This window comes from Megascapheus bottae, chromosome 25, assembly GCF_031878675.1.
Source record: "Megascapheus bottae isolate mThoBot1 chromosome 25, mThoBot2.hap1, whole genome shotgun sequence".
NCBI classification, from domain to species: domain Eukaryota; kingdom Metazoa; phylum Chordata; class Mammalia; order Rodentia; family Geomyidae; genus Megascapheus; species Megascapheus bottae.
In genome coordinates this window covers 15,323,550-15,339,420 of record NC_143533.1, presented here as the reverse complement: position 1 = coordinate 15,339,420, position 15,871 = coordinate 15,323,550, and the positions used below count along the sequence as shown (strand labels likewise).

Genomic DNA, 15,871 nt, shown 5'->3' with positions numbered 1-15,871 from the left:
TGAATAAATACACAAGCATATGTCATTTCATGTGTGATGGGTGTGCTACTTAAAAGTCAAAACAAAAGGTATAGATTTTTCAGTGTCCTTATTAGAAAACATTAAAATATGATCATTCATAGTAGAGAATGGAAAGCATATATATGATTTCTAGAGGAATATTCTAGTAATGTGTACAGGTTTGAATGTATGTTGATGTCCATATACTTATTACTCATATTCCACCTAGGAAATGTACCTTGACATTTCTGTTGGGTGTGGTTTTTGTTGAGGTAGAATCTTGGTCTGTAGCCCAGGCTGGCTGAAACTCACTGTGTAGTCTAGGCTGGCCTCCAATTCACAATCCTCTTGCCTTAGCCTCCAAAATTGTAGGTCACATTGTACATCACAATGCTCAGCTTCAAATCTACTTTTAACAATTTGTTTCTTTAACTGTTTTTGCTAGTTCATAAAGTATACAGTCAAGATTTCCTGTAAACTAGCACGCTTTTTTTGCTTGTTTGCTGCGGGGCTTGAACTCTGAGCCTAGGTGCTGCCCCTGAGCTCTTCAGCTCAAGACTACCACCCTACCCTTTGAGCCACAGTGCTACTTCTGGTTTTCTGGTGGTTAATTGCAGATAAGAGCCTCATGGACTTTTGCGCCTGGGCTGGCTTTAAACTGCGATCCTTGGATCTCAGCCTCCTGAGTAGTTAGGATTTCAGGTGTGAGTCAATGGTGCCCAGCTCATATTTTTATATAATGAACCAGTATATGATCGCTCAAAATGAATACTATGGTGGTATCCATGTAATATCCATGTCAGGATATACATGAAATATTAAAGTTAAAAAGTCAAGGTGTCAAATGATAAACAGAACTTAACCTACTTGTAGCAATTTAGAGTACATGCGTTACCTCGTCCAGTAGCGTTTTTTTGAGTGTGAGTGGATATGTGTGCATATGGTGCTAGGGTTTGAACTCATAGCCTCACCCTTGTTACATTGGTGTTATTCTCCATCACTTAAGCCATGCCTGGAGCCCCTATTATTAACGTGTCACTGGGCTGACCTTGGTTGTGATCCTTCTACTTGTGTTTCCCTCTGTCATGAAGATTAATGTATAGGCACATACGACCACAGCAGCCATTGGTTGAAGTAGAGTGTCACCAACTTTATGTCCAGGCCAGCTTCAAACCACAGTCTTCAAAGTCTGCCTCCCAAGTAGCTAAAATCATGGGCTTGAGTCACCACTCCTAATTCCACTATTCCATATTTTCTATTTGATTTCCTAAAATAAGAATTGTATGATACAGTCTTTAAAAATACCTTTAGTGCTTTAAGAATTTCATCTGTAAAAGAGTCAAATGCTAAACAAGGAACAGTGGTGTATGCCTATAGTTTTGCCACTCAAGAGATTAAAGCAGGAGGATTGCAAGTTTGAGATCAGCCTGGGCTATGTACCAACAACTCCATCTCAGTGCCTCAAAAAAATAAATAAATAAAACAAAAACAACAAAAAACATTAACAACAAAACAACAAAAAGAAGCAAATGTTAAGACCTTTCCAGGTGGGGGGCAGGAAAGCAAAGACATATTGGAAGGTCCAGGCTAAATATAATAGCTTTAGGCATCTCACTGTAGCATTTTCTACCTAGATCTGACATATGTGCTGATCTGTTTGTTCTTCTGCTTACTCCCTGAACTTTCTTCTACTTTTTTTCTGTATCTCAGGGAACTCAACTCTGCAGGCTATCTCTTCCAGACTTCCTTTCCCATTAAATTTATCCAGGAAAAGGAACTTCAGATCTATCAAATGTCAGAAAATGAGAGATAGGCGCATACTTCTTCCTTTCTTTTCCTGCCTTAGCAGGGCAGGCATCCCCCTAGGGTCTGTCTGGGTGTCTCCTTATCATTCAAATTCATTAGCTAGAGTCTTTCTGTAGTTTTCCCTACCTCTTAGCTCTTCCTTGATTGTGTATCCTCTGCTTCTGGGGTCTAATAACACTACCTCTTCCCTCTGTTCTTCCAACAGAAGCTATGTAGCAGCTTCCTGTGGTGCTTAGTTTCTGGGGGCCCATAGTATAAGTAATTTCTATGTTAAATTCCCAAGTGTTTTAGGATATAGACTGACTTCTGACTGCTTCTGACTAAATTAATGCATTTATAAATGCAGACTTTAAATATGTGTGTATTTGTATATATGTATGTATATACATATGTGTGTGTGTGTGTGTGTGTGTGTGTGTGTGTGTGTGTGTGTGTGTGTATATATATGTGCAGTTTCATTGGGTTCACTTAACCAGGCTAAGGGCAGTGTGTTTTATCATTCTATTCATTGTAGCTACAAACAAGGAATAAGTAGTTCTCTTTTTTGTTTCCCTGTGTGAGTCAGGTTTTAGTTTAAAGGAATTCGTAAGAATCCTGCAGAACAGTAAGATAGTGGTAAAAATGAACTACCGGGCTTTAATGTATTCATTGATATTTGATTGTCACATGCATCTGGTATTTCTTTGATGGTTTTAAGAGAGTAGAACTGACAAACCAGTTTTAATCTATTTGTGCACATGTAGTCAGTATACAATTCATATCCATTTGGAAATATCACATATGTCAAAGACTGTGTCAACTAAACACTCAGAATCTGAGGTGATTGTCCAGCAAGTTGGACAATAGAAAGAACATTGTTTCTACTAGACAGTAGAAAGAGCTTTGAGTTGGAGCAGGTATCCCCCTATTTAGAGCATAGCCAAATCCTGGACATGAACTCTTCATCAAGGAGATAGACTGGGTCCCTGCTCTGGTGTCCCAGTCCTGTAATCCTAGATGGTCAGGTGGCTGAGATCTGGCTGATCAAGATTTGGGGCGAGTTTGGGCAGGGAAATCTTCAGAATTCCATCTCCACAAGAGCCAGCTAAAAGCATGGATCAAGTGGTAGAGTGACAGCTCAGTTCAGTAACTTGTGAAGGCCTGAGTTTAAACTCTAATGCCACCAAAAAAAAAAAAAGTTAAAAAAAAAAAATAAGAGAGTACAGAGTGACTCCCATCAGCTCTTCTTTCTGACCTGTGAACTACTGCTTTGAGCCACCCACAGCGTTTGGTCTCTCCAACCCTTAATGGGACTTTGTACTTTCTTGGCATCATTCATTCTTAGTTTACATAGAATGATGAGTAATTCCTCCTGCTCCCAGTAATCACATATTTCTCTCGTGTGATCTTCCATTTTCAACAGTTATCTAAACAAAGCTTGGCAAGTAAAGCAAACTGAGCACACACATTACATTTTCTTAGGAAGCACATTTCTGTCTTGGAAGTTAGCCACTTTCACAGTTTCCTCATGATTCATGAAATGCAACTGTGGAAGACAGTATGAAAACACAGACTTCATCGGTTAATTGTGAGGCTGAAGAATGACTACACTCATTTAACAGATTTACAGGTACTGTCGGTGATATCTCTGTGGTCCTGTGTGCTCCTCTGAGACACTCATGCAATCAGTTGCTTAATACCAGCATTAGACATTTGAAAACTGAGACACAGAGAAGTGAACTAATATATTAAAAACATATAGCCAGGTGCGGTGGCTCATGCTTATAATCCTAGCTACTCAGGAGGCTGAGATCTAAGGATTGTGGTTCAAAGCCAGCCTCAGCACTAAAGAAAGAGGAGGAGGAGTGAGACCCTTATCTCCAATTAATCACTAGAAAATGGGAAGTGGGACTGTAGCTCCAGGGGTAGAGTGGTAGCCTTGAGCTAAAGAGCTCAGGGACAATGCCCAGGCCCAGGGGTAGGGTGGTAGCTTTGAGCTGTAGAATAGCACCCAGGCCCAGAGTTCTAGCCCCATGACGAACAAAATAAAAAAATCGTAGAACCAGACCAACTTTACTGTGATGTGGCAGACATACAATGCCATTCACACATTTTAAATATGATGGTTTTTAACAATTAGCATGCAATTAACATGATGCTTTCTGAGTTGTACCCATTTTGTGGTATCTCTTTAGGTTATTCATTTATACAAATGAATATACAAATATTTTTAAAAAATCTTTTGCATTGTGGGGATACCATCCCATTCCATTACTCCATTCTTTTCTTGTTGGACTTGGTTCTTTAATTTTTAATATTAACAATTTTCAAAACAGCTGTTAAAATTAATTTATACTAGCTAGGTACAGTTGGCCTACACTGTAATCCTAGCTACTCATGAAGCTGAGATCTGAAGATTGAAGTTCAAAGCCAGCCTAGCCAGATAAATCTTAGAGACTCTAATTTCTTATTAACCACCAAAAAGCTTCACTAAAGTAAGGCTATGGCTTAAGTGATAAAGCTCTTGAGCAAAAACAATCTCAGGAACAGCACCCAGGCTCTGAACTCAAGCCTTAGTACCAACACACACACCCCAAACCATTAGTTTATCCTGCCATGACAGTGTATGAGGAGAGAGATTTGACTATAAAGATTGTAAGGTATTTTTGTGACAGTTGTGACAAGGCGATGAATGCATCACAAAAGAGCCCTTCTTGCCTTTTGACTTTGTGATACATTAATGTGCATGGACTTTCTTGCTTCACTTTGCTTTTTTTTTTAAAGGAAACATGCTAATAGTGTAATTCATCTTTTGTGATCTCTAATGTCATTAACTTACATAGTAAATTTATAATGATGCCACAAGTACAAAAAAAATCCTTGAGAAAACCTAAAATGCCAGTTGTTGTTTTACTAACTCCCATAATAAATGTCTCTGTGAGAGCAGAGTGTAGTGACTTAATGTCTATAATCCCTGCACTTTGAGAGTTTGAGGCCACAGGATCATGAGTTCATGGCTAATCTGGGCTGCCTGATATGATATCCTCAGAAATAAAAGGTGCAAAGAAGTGGAAAGTTTCCCTGCATTGTTACTGAGTTTTTCCATCTACTATAACAGAATACAAAGAATTCAAAGATCGCAGGGTGAGGGATCCTGATTCAGTAACCAATTCAAAACCAACATGGCAACGGAAATGGTTACATCATTCATACTAAATCATTCAGAGGAAATGTGAAAGCTGAGTATCTATAGTATTGCCACTTAGTGGGTCAGAGTTTACGGAATTAGGCTGTAAGTCGAGAATTTAATTACTCTTTGAAAGGCTGTCTCCAAATGGCTCTTACAGATTCGTGGCTCATAGGATTTTAAATCAATGCCCTACCTTCCTGCTTCAGTTGAAATGAGATTACATATAGTTACCAGAAGATATTTTAAAGTATAATTTTTTTGTAGCAGAAATTGTAAAGAATTGGAAGTGGTGCTGTGGTTCAAGGAGTAGAGGGGTAGCCTTGAGCTGAAGAGCTTAGGGACAACGCCAAGGCCCAGAGTTCAAGTCCCACGACTGACCGAAAAAGAAAAAGAAAGAAATTTTTAAAAATAAAATATACATGAATTATACCACCTATGGGGACCCTTATATCCTTCCTTCCTTGTATGATTCCTTCCTTCCCTTGCTCCCTTCCTTCCTTCCTTCTTTCTTTTGCCAGAACTGGGTTACATTGTCACTTGGCTTTTTTACTCAAGGCTGGTACTCTCTTGTTGTGAGCCACAGTTTTTGATGGTTAATTGAAAATAAGGTTCTCTTAGATTTGCCCTCCCGAGCTGGCCTTGAATCACAATCCTCAGATCTCCCCCTTCTAAATAGTCAGAATAACAGTTGTGAATCATCAGTACCTGGTCTTAATTTTGATAGATAAGTTGATTGATAGACAGGCAGGAAGACAGACTTATTTATATCAAATATATATCATCAAATGTATCTTACAATAAAATCTAGCACTTTGCTAGTTAGAAATATTGCAGAACCTTTAAGCAAATCTCTTATTTGCTTAAAATATGTAGCTAGATCAAGATGAGCGGGGAGGAGGGGAGGAGGGGAATGGGGATCATGACATGAGAAAGGGTATCAATGTTTGTGAAGTAATGCACCTTTTCCCTGGTGAATATACTTTAACCCTACTATTAATTATAATAAAAAAATATATGGAAAAATGTATAGCTAGAAATTTTAGTGTATCAATGAATTTAATGACATTATTTCTATTGATTTTTTTCCAACATACATTTTCTGAGATATTGTAGTTGTTTTATTAGCTCTACCTTAATTCTTAAGTTCGTTGTCCATTTGAACAACCGTTTGTGGGTCTACTGCTTTTGTACTGAGCAAGGGGTACACTTGAGTAGGAATTGTTTTGTTTTTTTTTTCTAGTGAAGAACATGTAATCAAGCTTTAGACCAATTAATCTTATAATGGGTTAAATTATGATAATTTGAGTAAGAAAATCATCATGAGATATGTAGACACATAGTTGGGTCATAGATAGGAAACTTATTTCAAAGAATCATGGTTCAAAGCCAGCCCAGGCAGAAAAGTCTTTGAGAATATTTAGGGAGACTTTTCATGAGTTCCAGATTTGATTCTTGGTTGGTTAGATGACCTGTCGAAGACATCTCAACTTCTCCCCATTCCAGATGTAGAGAGGAAAGGGAGAATAATAAGTTTAAAAGTTCTTATTCAGGAAGAGGGAAATTCATAACAATTGACACAGCAAATAATGTCCCACTGGATGCTATAATCAGAATATCTTGATCCTAGTAACAGAAATAACTAATTGAGCAAATTGATGAGCAAGTACCAGACCCTGTTACCTTTCTTCTGTGCTGTCTGTTATTGCCTACCAAATCCTAGGATCTACATCTGCATAGCACTTTGTCAGTGTCTATGCTCAAGATGGGTACCGTGTGGAGTACAAATAATTGGAAAGAGACTCTAAGCATAATTAAAAGTCATTGCAGTGTTGATGGTACCCATAAACTGGGGCCATGCCTGAAAAATCCTGGCATGAGATTTTCTTGAGAGAGCACTGTACTTGGAGTCTACTTCTTATTGCACTAAATGTAAGACTTGGAAATTCTTTTAAGTATAGCAGTAGCCAGACAAATTTGAGTTATATTTCACTTATGTTTCTAAGAGACAAGTTATGGGTCTTCTAGCAATCAGGATTCAAGATAGTTTTTTTATGAGTCAGTAACCACATAAGACTGGAAGTTTTAGCTCTTAGCTGTTGGCTTCTGTGTTCTAATTTGCCTCCCTGAACCCTCAGGCCTTGTAAAGTAAATATGCTAGGGAGAGAACACAACACCTTTAATCTCATCTTCACACTAATTTCCCCTTCTGTGCCCCTCAGAGACCTAAGAAAGGGAAGTACTAGAAAAGTCCAGGAGCAACAATTTTTATCTCTATTTAAAGTTGCACTTAGAAGCCTCTGCTTATATAGTCACCATATTTTTGGACGCCAAAGAAGCCAGCTTTTCTCCACCTTGCGGGATTCCAAATTATGATATTCTCAATTTACACGGCTGGATGCAAGCAAAGTGAACCTCTTTGGGGGAAAACTGTGCTCCCTTTCACCTCTGCTTACAGATCTACCCAGCTCAAGTTTGAGAGCATTGACTACAGTATGGATTGGAAAGTATTGAGATTCTTTAAAAGTGTGCGCCAGCATGCTGAATGCTACCCCACCATTCCCTGAAGAATCCGCCTCTACTGGAGGCATGTGGTTGGAGTCAGATATATAACAAGCACAGCTGTGCTGCTCTTGCAGAGCATATCAGAATGCACTCGCTCACCATCCCAGGGCAATTAAGTCTTCCATCTGCCCTAGCATCTTCTCTAGGGTAGGTTCTATAGTTTAGTGTTGTTACTTGCAGCCCTTTTCATGCCTCTGAAGTTATTATGATAGCTAGTATTCTCTGTTGCATATAGCACTGTCTGCTCTGGTTTATGCAGAGAAAACGTGGTTTCATAAGCAATTAGCTGGCTCGGGGATTGTTGGAAAGGTCAAAGTGCCCATTTCTGAAGTTCCTGTGTGTGTTATTTCAAGTAGATATCTGGCAAGATTGTATTATCTCTCCTCTTACAGCATAGTATTTGTATATAATATATAGAAACGAAACTGGATAAATAAGGTCATACCATGTGCATCTGGTTATATCATACATTATATATATATATGGTATGTCTTCTTTATGGTTTATATAGTAAGCTATATAATCAGAGGGTGGAGATGGAGAGGAGGGACTGGGAGAGAGTGAGGAAACAGAAGACACTGTATGAAGGGAAATGTACTCATTACAATGCACTCATCTAATTGTAATCCTTCTGCACATCACCTTTATAACAACAATAAATAATTAAAAACAAAAAATGGATATCATTGCAGTATTATGTATAGAACTATTTTCATAAATATGTATATAGATATTTGTATATATGCAAACATACTCACATACATTGTCTCATCAAAATGAGACAGGATATTTTGTGTTAAGTAATTGATTACAAAAATAATTACCTATCTATTATCCTAGAGTTTTCTACTTATTTTGCCTTCTATTTTCAGGTTAAAAACTAATTAGATCTTTCATGTTTAGGGGCTAATATGCACTCTGGTGTCTTATTTGTATAAAAAAGCTAGTAAGGGGAACATCTTTCTGCTTTACTACTATCGTAAGTGTTAAGCTCATCACAAGATTAACTTATTTTTCTTGCTCCTGTAAGATTTTCTTTGGATCTTTTCCTAAGACAAGAGTAAAGCAAACAGACTAGTGGTTGAATTTTTGTTTCTACTTAGATTTTTAAAGACCACAGATATTTGGCCTAGGGGTAGAGTGCTTGTCTAGCATGCATGAAGACCCAGTTCAATTTCTTGGTACCTCATACATAGAAAAAGGCTAGAAATGATGCTGAGACTCAGAAAGCCCAAGGACAATGCTCAGGCCCTGAGCTCATGCCCAGGACTAGCAAAAAAAACAGATCAAAAACATTAAAATCTTGGCCATTTTGATATAAATTCTGGGCAAATTACCAAAGCTTTGGTCATCTAATCTCCATGCTATGGTGATTTTCTATTTACAATTATTTATCTGATTGTAGTGACAGAGTTGGGATTTATTATTTTCATCCATAAAATTTTGGTGTATCTCACTTTGTTTATAAGAGGGGCAGTAATACCTCTTTTGCAAGATGTTTATAGCAGATAAGAAAATATCAGCTACCATGTCAGAAGGCAAAGCATAGGACAAAGTATATTGAAGACATCATAAGTTCAGAAAAGGCTATAATATGTGTGGGATACATACATAGTTTGCTTCAGCAAAAGAGATGAAGGAAAACTACAATTGAAAGATAGGCTAGAATGTTTAAGAATAGCACATGTTAAGATTCTTCAAATTTTCAGTAAATTTGATCCAATTCTATATGATTTGACAGTCCTGTCTGTATATGGAATGCCCTGATTTGGACAGGAAGCATCATCATATGCGGAAGGCTTGATCCCCAGGTGGAAGTGTTAAGACACTGGATCATTAGTATTCAGATACCACCAGTGGATCCATCCACGGAGAAACTCCTCATCCAATGGGCTTTTAGAAAGTTGAGGACTGCTTGGGGACATTCTTTTGAAGAATAAATCTTATCCCTGGCTTTGTCCTTTCTCTTTCTGCTTTCCACCTGACACAAGGTTGTATCTCTGCTCCACTGAGTCTCTTCAGGATGATATCCTGCCCCTGCCTCAGGCCCAAAGCAATGGTATCAGCCAATCACAGACTTCAACCTTTGACACCATAGGCCTCAAGAAATCTTTCCTTCTTATAGTCATTTCTCTTCTGTATTATGTCACAACAATGAGAAACTTGCACTCTTGGATTGGTAGTTTATCAGGTTTTTCATATTGCTATTTAGTAAGCCCACCTTATTTGTGGATTTATTATATGCTGTTTTGACTAAGCATGGTAATAAAAAGAAGAAAGAAAAGGGAGGGAAGAGGACGAAGGTATGGGAAGGGAAGGAACTTTAAAACTAAAATGTTAATTTCTCATCTATTCATTATACAACTTGTTGATGTAGAATCAAGCTCTTGGCTAGTCATGCATTATGGTCAGTTATGTTGAACTTGCTATCTCATCTGCTAAGTGGTTATCTGCCCTTCATTTTGTGAAAATCTGACTCCCCCAAAGCAAAGGATGCAAAAAAAAACCACTATATAAAAGTTAGATAAAAGTGGTCATATAATGTGCCTGATTTCAGTGATAAAATAAACATTTTAGATGCAGTGATAGGCAGCAAGTCTTGGATGCAAGTATGGCAGCATTGCCAGAAAAATGAATCAAGCATCTACGGTGCAGTACAAACAGTATGCATCCCAAGCACCCCTGGTTTTTCCTTAGAGATGATCTTCTTGGAGCCATGTACTTTCACAGACCCAAGGGTCTGCTGTACTGTCATTTTCTACTCTGTAAAGTCTAATTATCCATTGCCTACTGCAATAAAATTAGCTTTGTATTTTTATGAAAAAAATGTCCCAAGTATGTTCTTCAAGATAACTCTTGCAAATGGGAAGTGTGGCATAATTGAAAATACCCCAGGCAAACATCTCTGACCCACATTTGACTATATCTAATATAGTTATCAGAAATAGACAGAAATGGAATAGGATTTTTCCCTTATTAACATTATTGAACTAGTCAATATACCTGTATTGTATTTCTGCGGCATCCAGTGGTTGGAGCAAATCAGTGGAGAATTCCATTTATATTGCAGTATACCACATATTTCTGGATTAGACAGTTTTACAATAAATTGCTGACATCAGATGGAATTTTTAGAGCCATTTCCCATGGTTGCTAACTTCTGCACATTTATTTTCAGCGAATGCCATAACTCCACAGACCGAATCAAAGTCAGAGTGTGGGATGAAGATGATGATATTAAATCCAGAGTCAAGCAACATTTCAAAAAGGAATCAGATGATTTTCTGGGACAAACAATTGTAGAAGTAAGAACACTGAGTGGAGAAATGGATGTCTGGTACAACTTAGGTGATTATCTTTATATCTACTCAAAAATAACTTAAAATTAGATTATTGGTGGCATATTCCTAGGCTGGCCTTGAGAGAACTGATGATCCTATCTGATTTTTATTAGAATTGAAAAATAACCTAGCTTCATCAGCATTTCTCTATAAAGGACATGATCCAAAGTGATCTTAATTGCAGTCCCTGAAATGTCTTAATTAAATTTTTGAGGAATGATGATCATGAATCAAAACTTGTCACAGCCCCAGTGTTACAAAGAAATACCACTTAAGTCACCAGTAAGCTTTAGCAATATAAGACTGCTGTTGACATTTCTATTTCTTGCAAACTTGGAATAATATAGTAGTTGAAAAAGTTAAATCTGAAGTTTCTCATGGGTTAACACAACTGTAAATTGTGTAATAATTTAAGGAAGGGAGCAGATTTAACTTAATCTAGACACTAATGGTCAAGCTAGACTATGAAATCATTACCAGGAATATTTTATTAAAAAAATATTCCTTACAGAAGATTGGGACTTCTATAATATTGAAGTAGAATTTTGAACCTAAGTGACAATGAGAACCCGCCCACATCTTGTTTAAATTACTAAGTGACTTTACATATAAAAGCTAAGATGTTAGAAGGAAACTACAGCCATTGAGTCTATGCTGTAGTCACAAATTATATTTTAATTAAAGAAGTTTACCTATGCATAGATTTTTTCCTCTCTTTCTAGTCAGTAAGTACTTGAGTTAGTAAAATTCTAAGAATAGAAATTCCTCAAGGAGCTGGATGTGTGGCCTAGTGTTAGAGTGCTTGCCTAGCATATATAAAGCCCTAGGTTTGATTCCTTAGCACCAGATCAGCAGAAAAAGCCAGCAGTGCTGTGGCTCAAATGGTAGAGTGCTAGCCTTGAGAAAGCTCGAGGACAATGCCCAACCCCTGAGTTCAAGCCCCAGGACTCAAACCAGGTATTTAAGAGTTATAGTTGTTTGCTGAGGAACCCAACGTGCTTCTACTAAAATTGGCTTTCCAGATTTCATGCTGAAACTTTTTGTCTGAAGAGGAAATTATAATTCCGCACAGTGTAGTTGGCCTTGCCAGTTGATCTTCAGCAAGCAGTGTTGTACTCTCATTGTTGAACCTGAGGTGGGGAAGGTGATGAAGAGGGAGAAAGTGAGGAGTATGGGTGGCAGGTGGGAGGGGAGAGAAGGAGAGAGGAAAGAAGCAATGTTCAGCTTTCATAGCTTTGTGTGTAGTTCTTTGTCTAACTTCCCTTCTCAGAATTCATCCCACTGCACAAAAGACTTGGACACAAGCCCTGGCAGTTCTCTCAGAGTCTCCTTTCCATAGAACCGTTGGCATAATCACAGTTAAAAATCAAAAGAATCAATAAAGCTCCCCTGAAACTCTAGAAAGAGGCAGGCGGCATGCAGATGCCAGGATTTGAATTCCTCTTAGGGCCAGCAGAGAATTGTTGAGAATCAACAGTATCTCTTTTGGCAGGAAAAACTTGCATGGTCCTGAGACTGTAAGAAAAGAATCTTTACGACCGGGAGTTTGGCCTAGTGGTAGAGTGCTTGCCTAGCATGCACGAAGACCCGGGTTCAATTCCTCGGTACCACATACATAGAAAAAAGCCGGAAGTGGTGCTGAGGCTCAAGTGGTAGAGCTGTAGCCTTGAGAAAGTCCAAGGACAGTGCTCAGGCCCTGAGCCCAAGCCCAGGACTGGCAAAAAAAGAATCTTTACAACCCAGTGATGATTAAAAAGTGAAATGAAACTTCAGCAGGCATTCTATAAAAGAAAAGTAGCTTCATGACTTATCTATAACATCATTGTTTTCTTTAAGGAATCATACAAAGGGTTTCAATCTAAGATTTTAGCTTATAAGTACAATGCATCTGTGTCATGCCTTCCATAATTCTCCCTCATCTGTCCCAACCCCACCCATTCCCTCGATTTACTGGTTTCCATTTTCACATACATACATCAAATATAACTAAAAATGTAGTTACATTGATAAATGTGACCAGTCAAAGGAATTTCCAGCACAGATTTTGTGTCAATTTGTTTAAGGCCTACTTTCCTTCATTAAAATATAAGCCTAACTTCTGTATATTTAATTGTGGAATAGGTATCAAACTTAGACCCCTGCCTACATTTACACTTTAGGAATTTTTTGGGGGGGCCAGCCCTGAGGCTTGAACTCAGGGCCTGAGTACTGTCCTTGGGCTTTCTCAAGGCTAGAGCTCTACCACTTCAGCCACAGCACCAGTTCTGGCTTTTCTATACATGTGGTACCGAGGAATCGAACCCAGGTCTTCGTGCATGCTAGGCAAGCACTCTACCACTAGGCCAAACTCCTGGCCCCGACACTTTAGGAATTTTTTGTCAGATCTGTAGATCAGTTTACCTGTCTTTTTTTCTCTCTCTCTCAAACACATACAAACACACAATTTGAATAGACAGCATTTTGATTGCACTTAAATCATCAATTAATATTTGTATATATTATATATGTATATAATTGATATTTGTAAATCTACAAAGACCCTACACAGATTATAGTTCTTACGAATCATTGAAAATAAAAATTATGTTGTTGTGTTTTTTTGTTAGGATTACCCTGCCCTTGTTTCATTTTTTTTCTAGTCCAGAAAACAAAAAAAAAGAAACTGAGCTTTGAGATACTTTTAAATGAAACTCTTTTAGCTTTTTGGTTAACTTTAGTCCTCTTACTTTTAATTGTCACATTTACTTTACTGTTTAAACTGATCTCGTGCAAATATCCAATATTCAAACAACATTTACTTAATTTTACTGTTTAAACTGGTCACATGCAAATATCCAGTATTCAAATATCCAATTTGAAAGGGCAAGATCTTTTTATGATTGACATTTTCTATTTGGAAAATCCTTTTAAATTTTATTGTAAGGATGATATCAGAGGGTTCCAGTTACATAAATAAGGTAAAGGGTGTATTTCTTGTCAAACATTATTACCCCCTACTTTGTTTTCTCCTAATTTCCCCTCCCTTGTAAGATTAATAGCTACTGTGACATAACAGGCACATATTTTAAACTGTGAATCACCATGACTATATCATCAAACTGAACCTTAGGCATATATGCTTTTTATTACATGTTTTGAGAACTTGGATAAGAAATTGGCTCTAGGTGACATGAATAACCACATACTTTATTTATTACTTCATCAGAGAAACGGACAGATAAGTCAGCTGTATCCGGAGCCATTCGGTTGAAAATCAATGTGGAAATAAAAGGAGAGGAAAAGGTTGCTCCGTATCATATACAATATACATGTTTACATGAGGTAAATACATTTTATTAAAGATAAAGCATACTAAAGAAAAATGTGCTTGATGATGGATAAGACAAAGTAGTAAGTTGTTTTTTTTTTTTAATCATGGACTTGACTGGAGTTCAGACTACACTCTCTTGGTCTTTTGCATTGACCCTGAAGAGCTTTATCTTTAAGGAGACTTTGGAATATATTCATGAGGCAGGTGATATAAGACAGACTCATTGTTCCCTTAGTCCCTTTTATTAATATCTTGGGGTTCCTTTAGATCCTTTGTATTGAACAAGTAGGTTAGAGCTGTCACTGGAGAATCCTGATACAAATGATACTTGATGGATATAGCAAAAAGATGAGGAACTACCTTCAAACAGATAAAGTATCTTTCCTAAGAGACATTAAAAAGGCAGCTTTGCTATTTTGTATATCATTTTTCCTAAACTTGAAATTTTAAATCTGTGGATATTTGGCATATGTGAATATTTGCACTTCATTTTACTAAAGAGAAAATGAGAAAGAATATTTAAATTATTTATTTATTACAATAATTGGTTACAGAACCACTCTTTAATTATGAATTAAGCATTATGAATTAATTTTATAATTAAGCATTGGTTCTCTATGTGCTTAATTGTGAAAACCAAAGGATTGGTTCAAACATACTGATCACAGGAAGAAAAGATTTGTGTTTTTAAACTTCTTTTCGCAGAATCTTTTTCTCCTGATTCAACAGCCAGAAGGAGATAGAATCCAAGAAAAGCATCTTCACTTGATCCAAGTTAAATCTATACAGCAGTTCCAAACCTGTTAGAAGAAAAGAATTGAGAATACTGATTTTTTTCATTACATAATTCTCAAACACTCGTTTCCACCCTCTATTCATTATCCTGAATCTTGCCATTCATATCATTTATTTAACTAAAAAGCTTATTTATATCATTTATTTAACTAAATTCTGTGTCAGTGTAGCCAACCTCATATTATCCATCCAGAGCACTATAATTCACTCTGGGTCCATGAATGCAAAATATTTTTACACACAAACATTTTTACTTCATTCTGGAAATTGCTGGGTGGATATAAACTATGTAAATTTCTGATTCTATATAGTCTGAGACAGAAGTAAAGGCAGATATTGTGGGACAAATAAAATAAATATTCAGGATATTCCTTTTGCTTTTAGATGTTGGCACAGTATTAGAAGTGACTGTGTGCAAGTTTATCTTATTGAAACTTCCGGTTAAGTACTTCTGGTCTGTTCTGAAGACTCACTGAGCACCTGTAAACCCACTTGCTTTCAGAATCTTTTCCATTACTTGACTGAAGTGAAAGCTAATGGTGGAGTGAAGATCCCAGAGGTCAAAGGAGATGAAGCCTGGAAGGTTTTTTTTGATGATGCTTCCCAAGAAATCGTTGATGAGTTTGCCATGCGTTACGGGATTGAATCTATTTACCAAGCTATGACGTAAGTACTATAAAACACACAGTCTGATGTGTCTACTGAAATTAAAATGAAAAGGCATTTATATCTGTTCCTATAGTTCAAATGAAACTGATTTTGTGGTACATGTTTGTTTTTCTGCTTTTATTTATGGTAGTGGGTGCATGCGTGTATGTGTGTGTATGTATGTATGTATGTATGTATGTATGTATGTATGTGTACACATGTGTACATGCACGCATGCAC

The 15,871-nt window shown here is 37.2% G+C and overlaps 1 protein-coding gene across 1 annotated transcript in view; it reads left to right on the top strand.

The window, feature by feature from the left end:
• Unc13c (unc-13 homolog C) overlaps positions 1-15,871 on the top strand; it is a 269,849-nt gene that overhangs the window by 108,907 nt on the left and 145,071 nt on the right. The window contains exons 9-11 of the mRNA XM_090358380.1: positions 10,716-10,885; positions 14,084-14,199; positions 15,486-15,649. Of these exons, the coding sequence (XP_090214506.1) occupies positions 10,716-10,885; positions 14,084-14,199; positions 15,486-15,649 (450 nt within the window). The remainder of the gene's footprint in view (positions 1-10,715; positions 10,886-14,083; positions 14,200-15,485; positions 15,650-15,871) is intronic.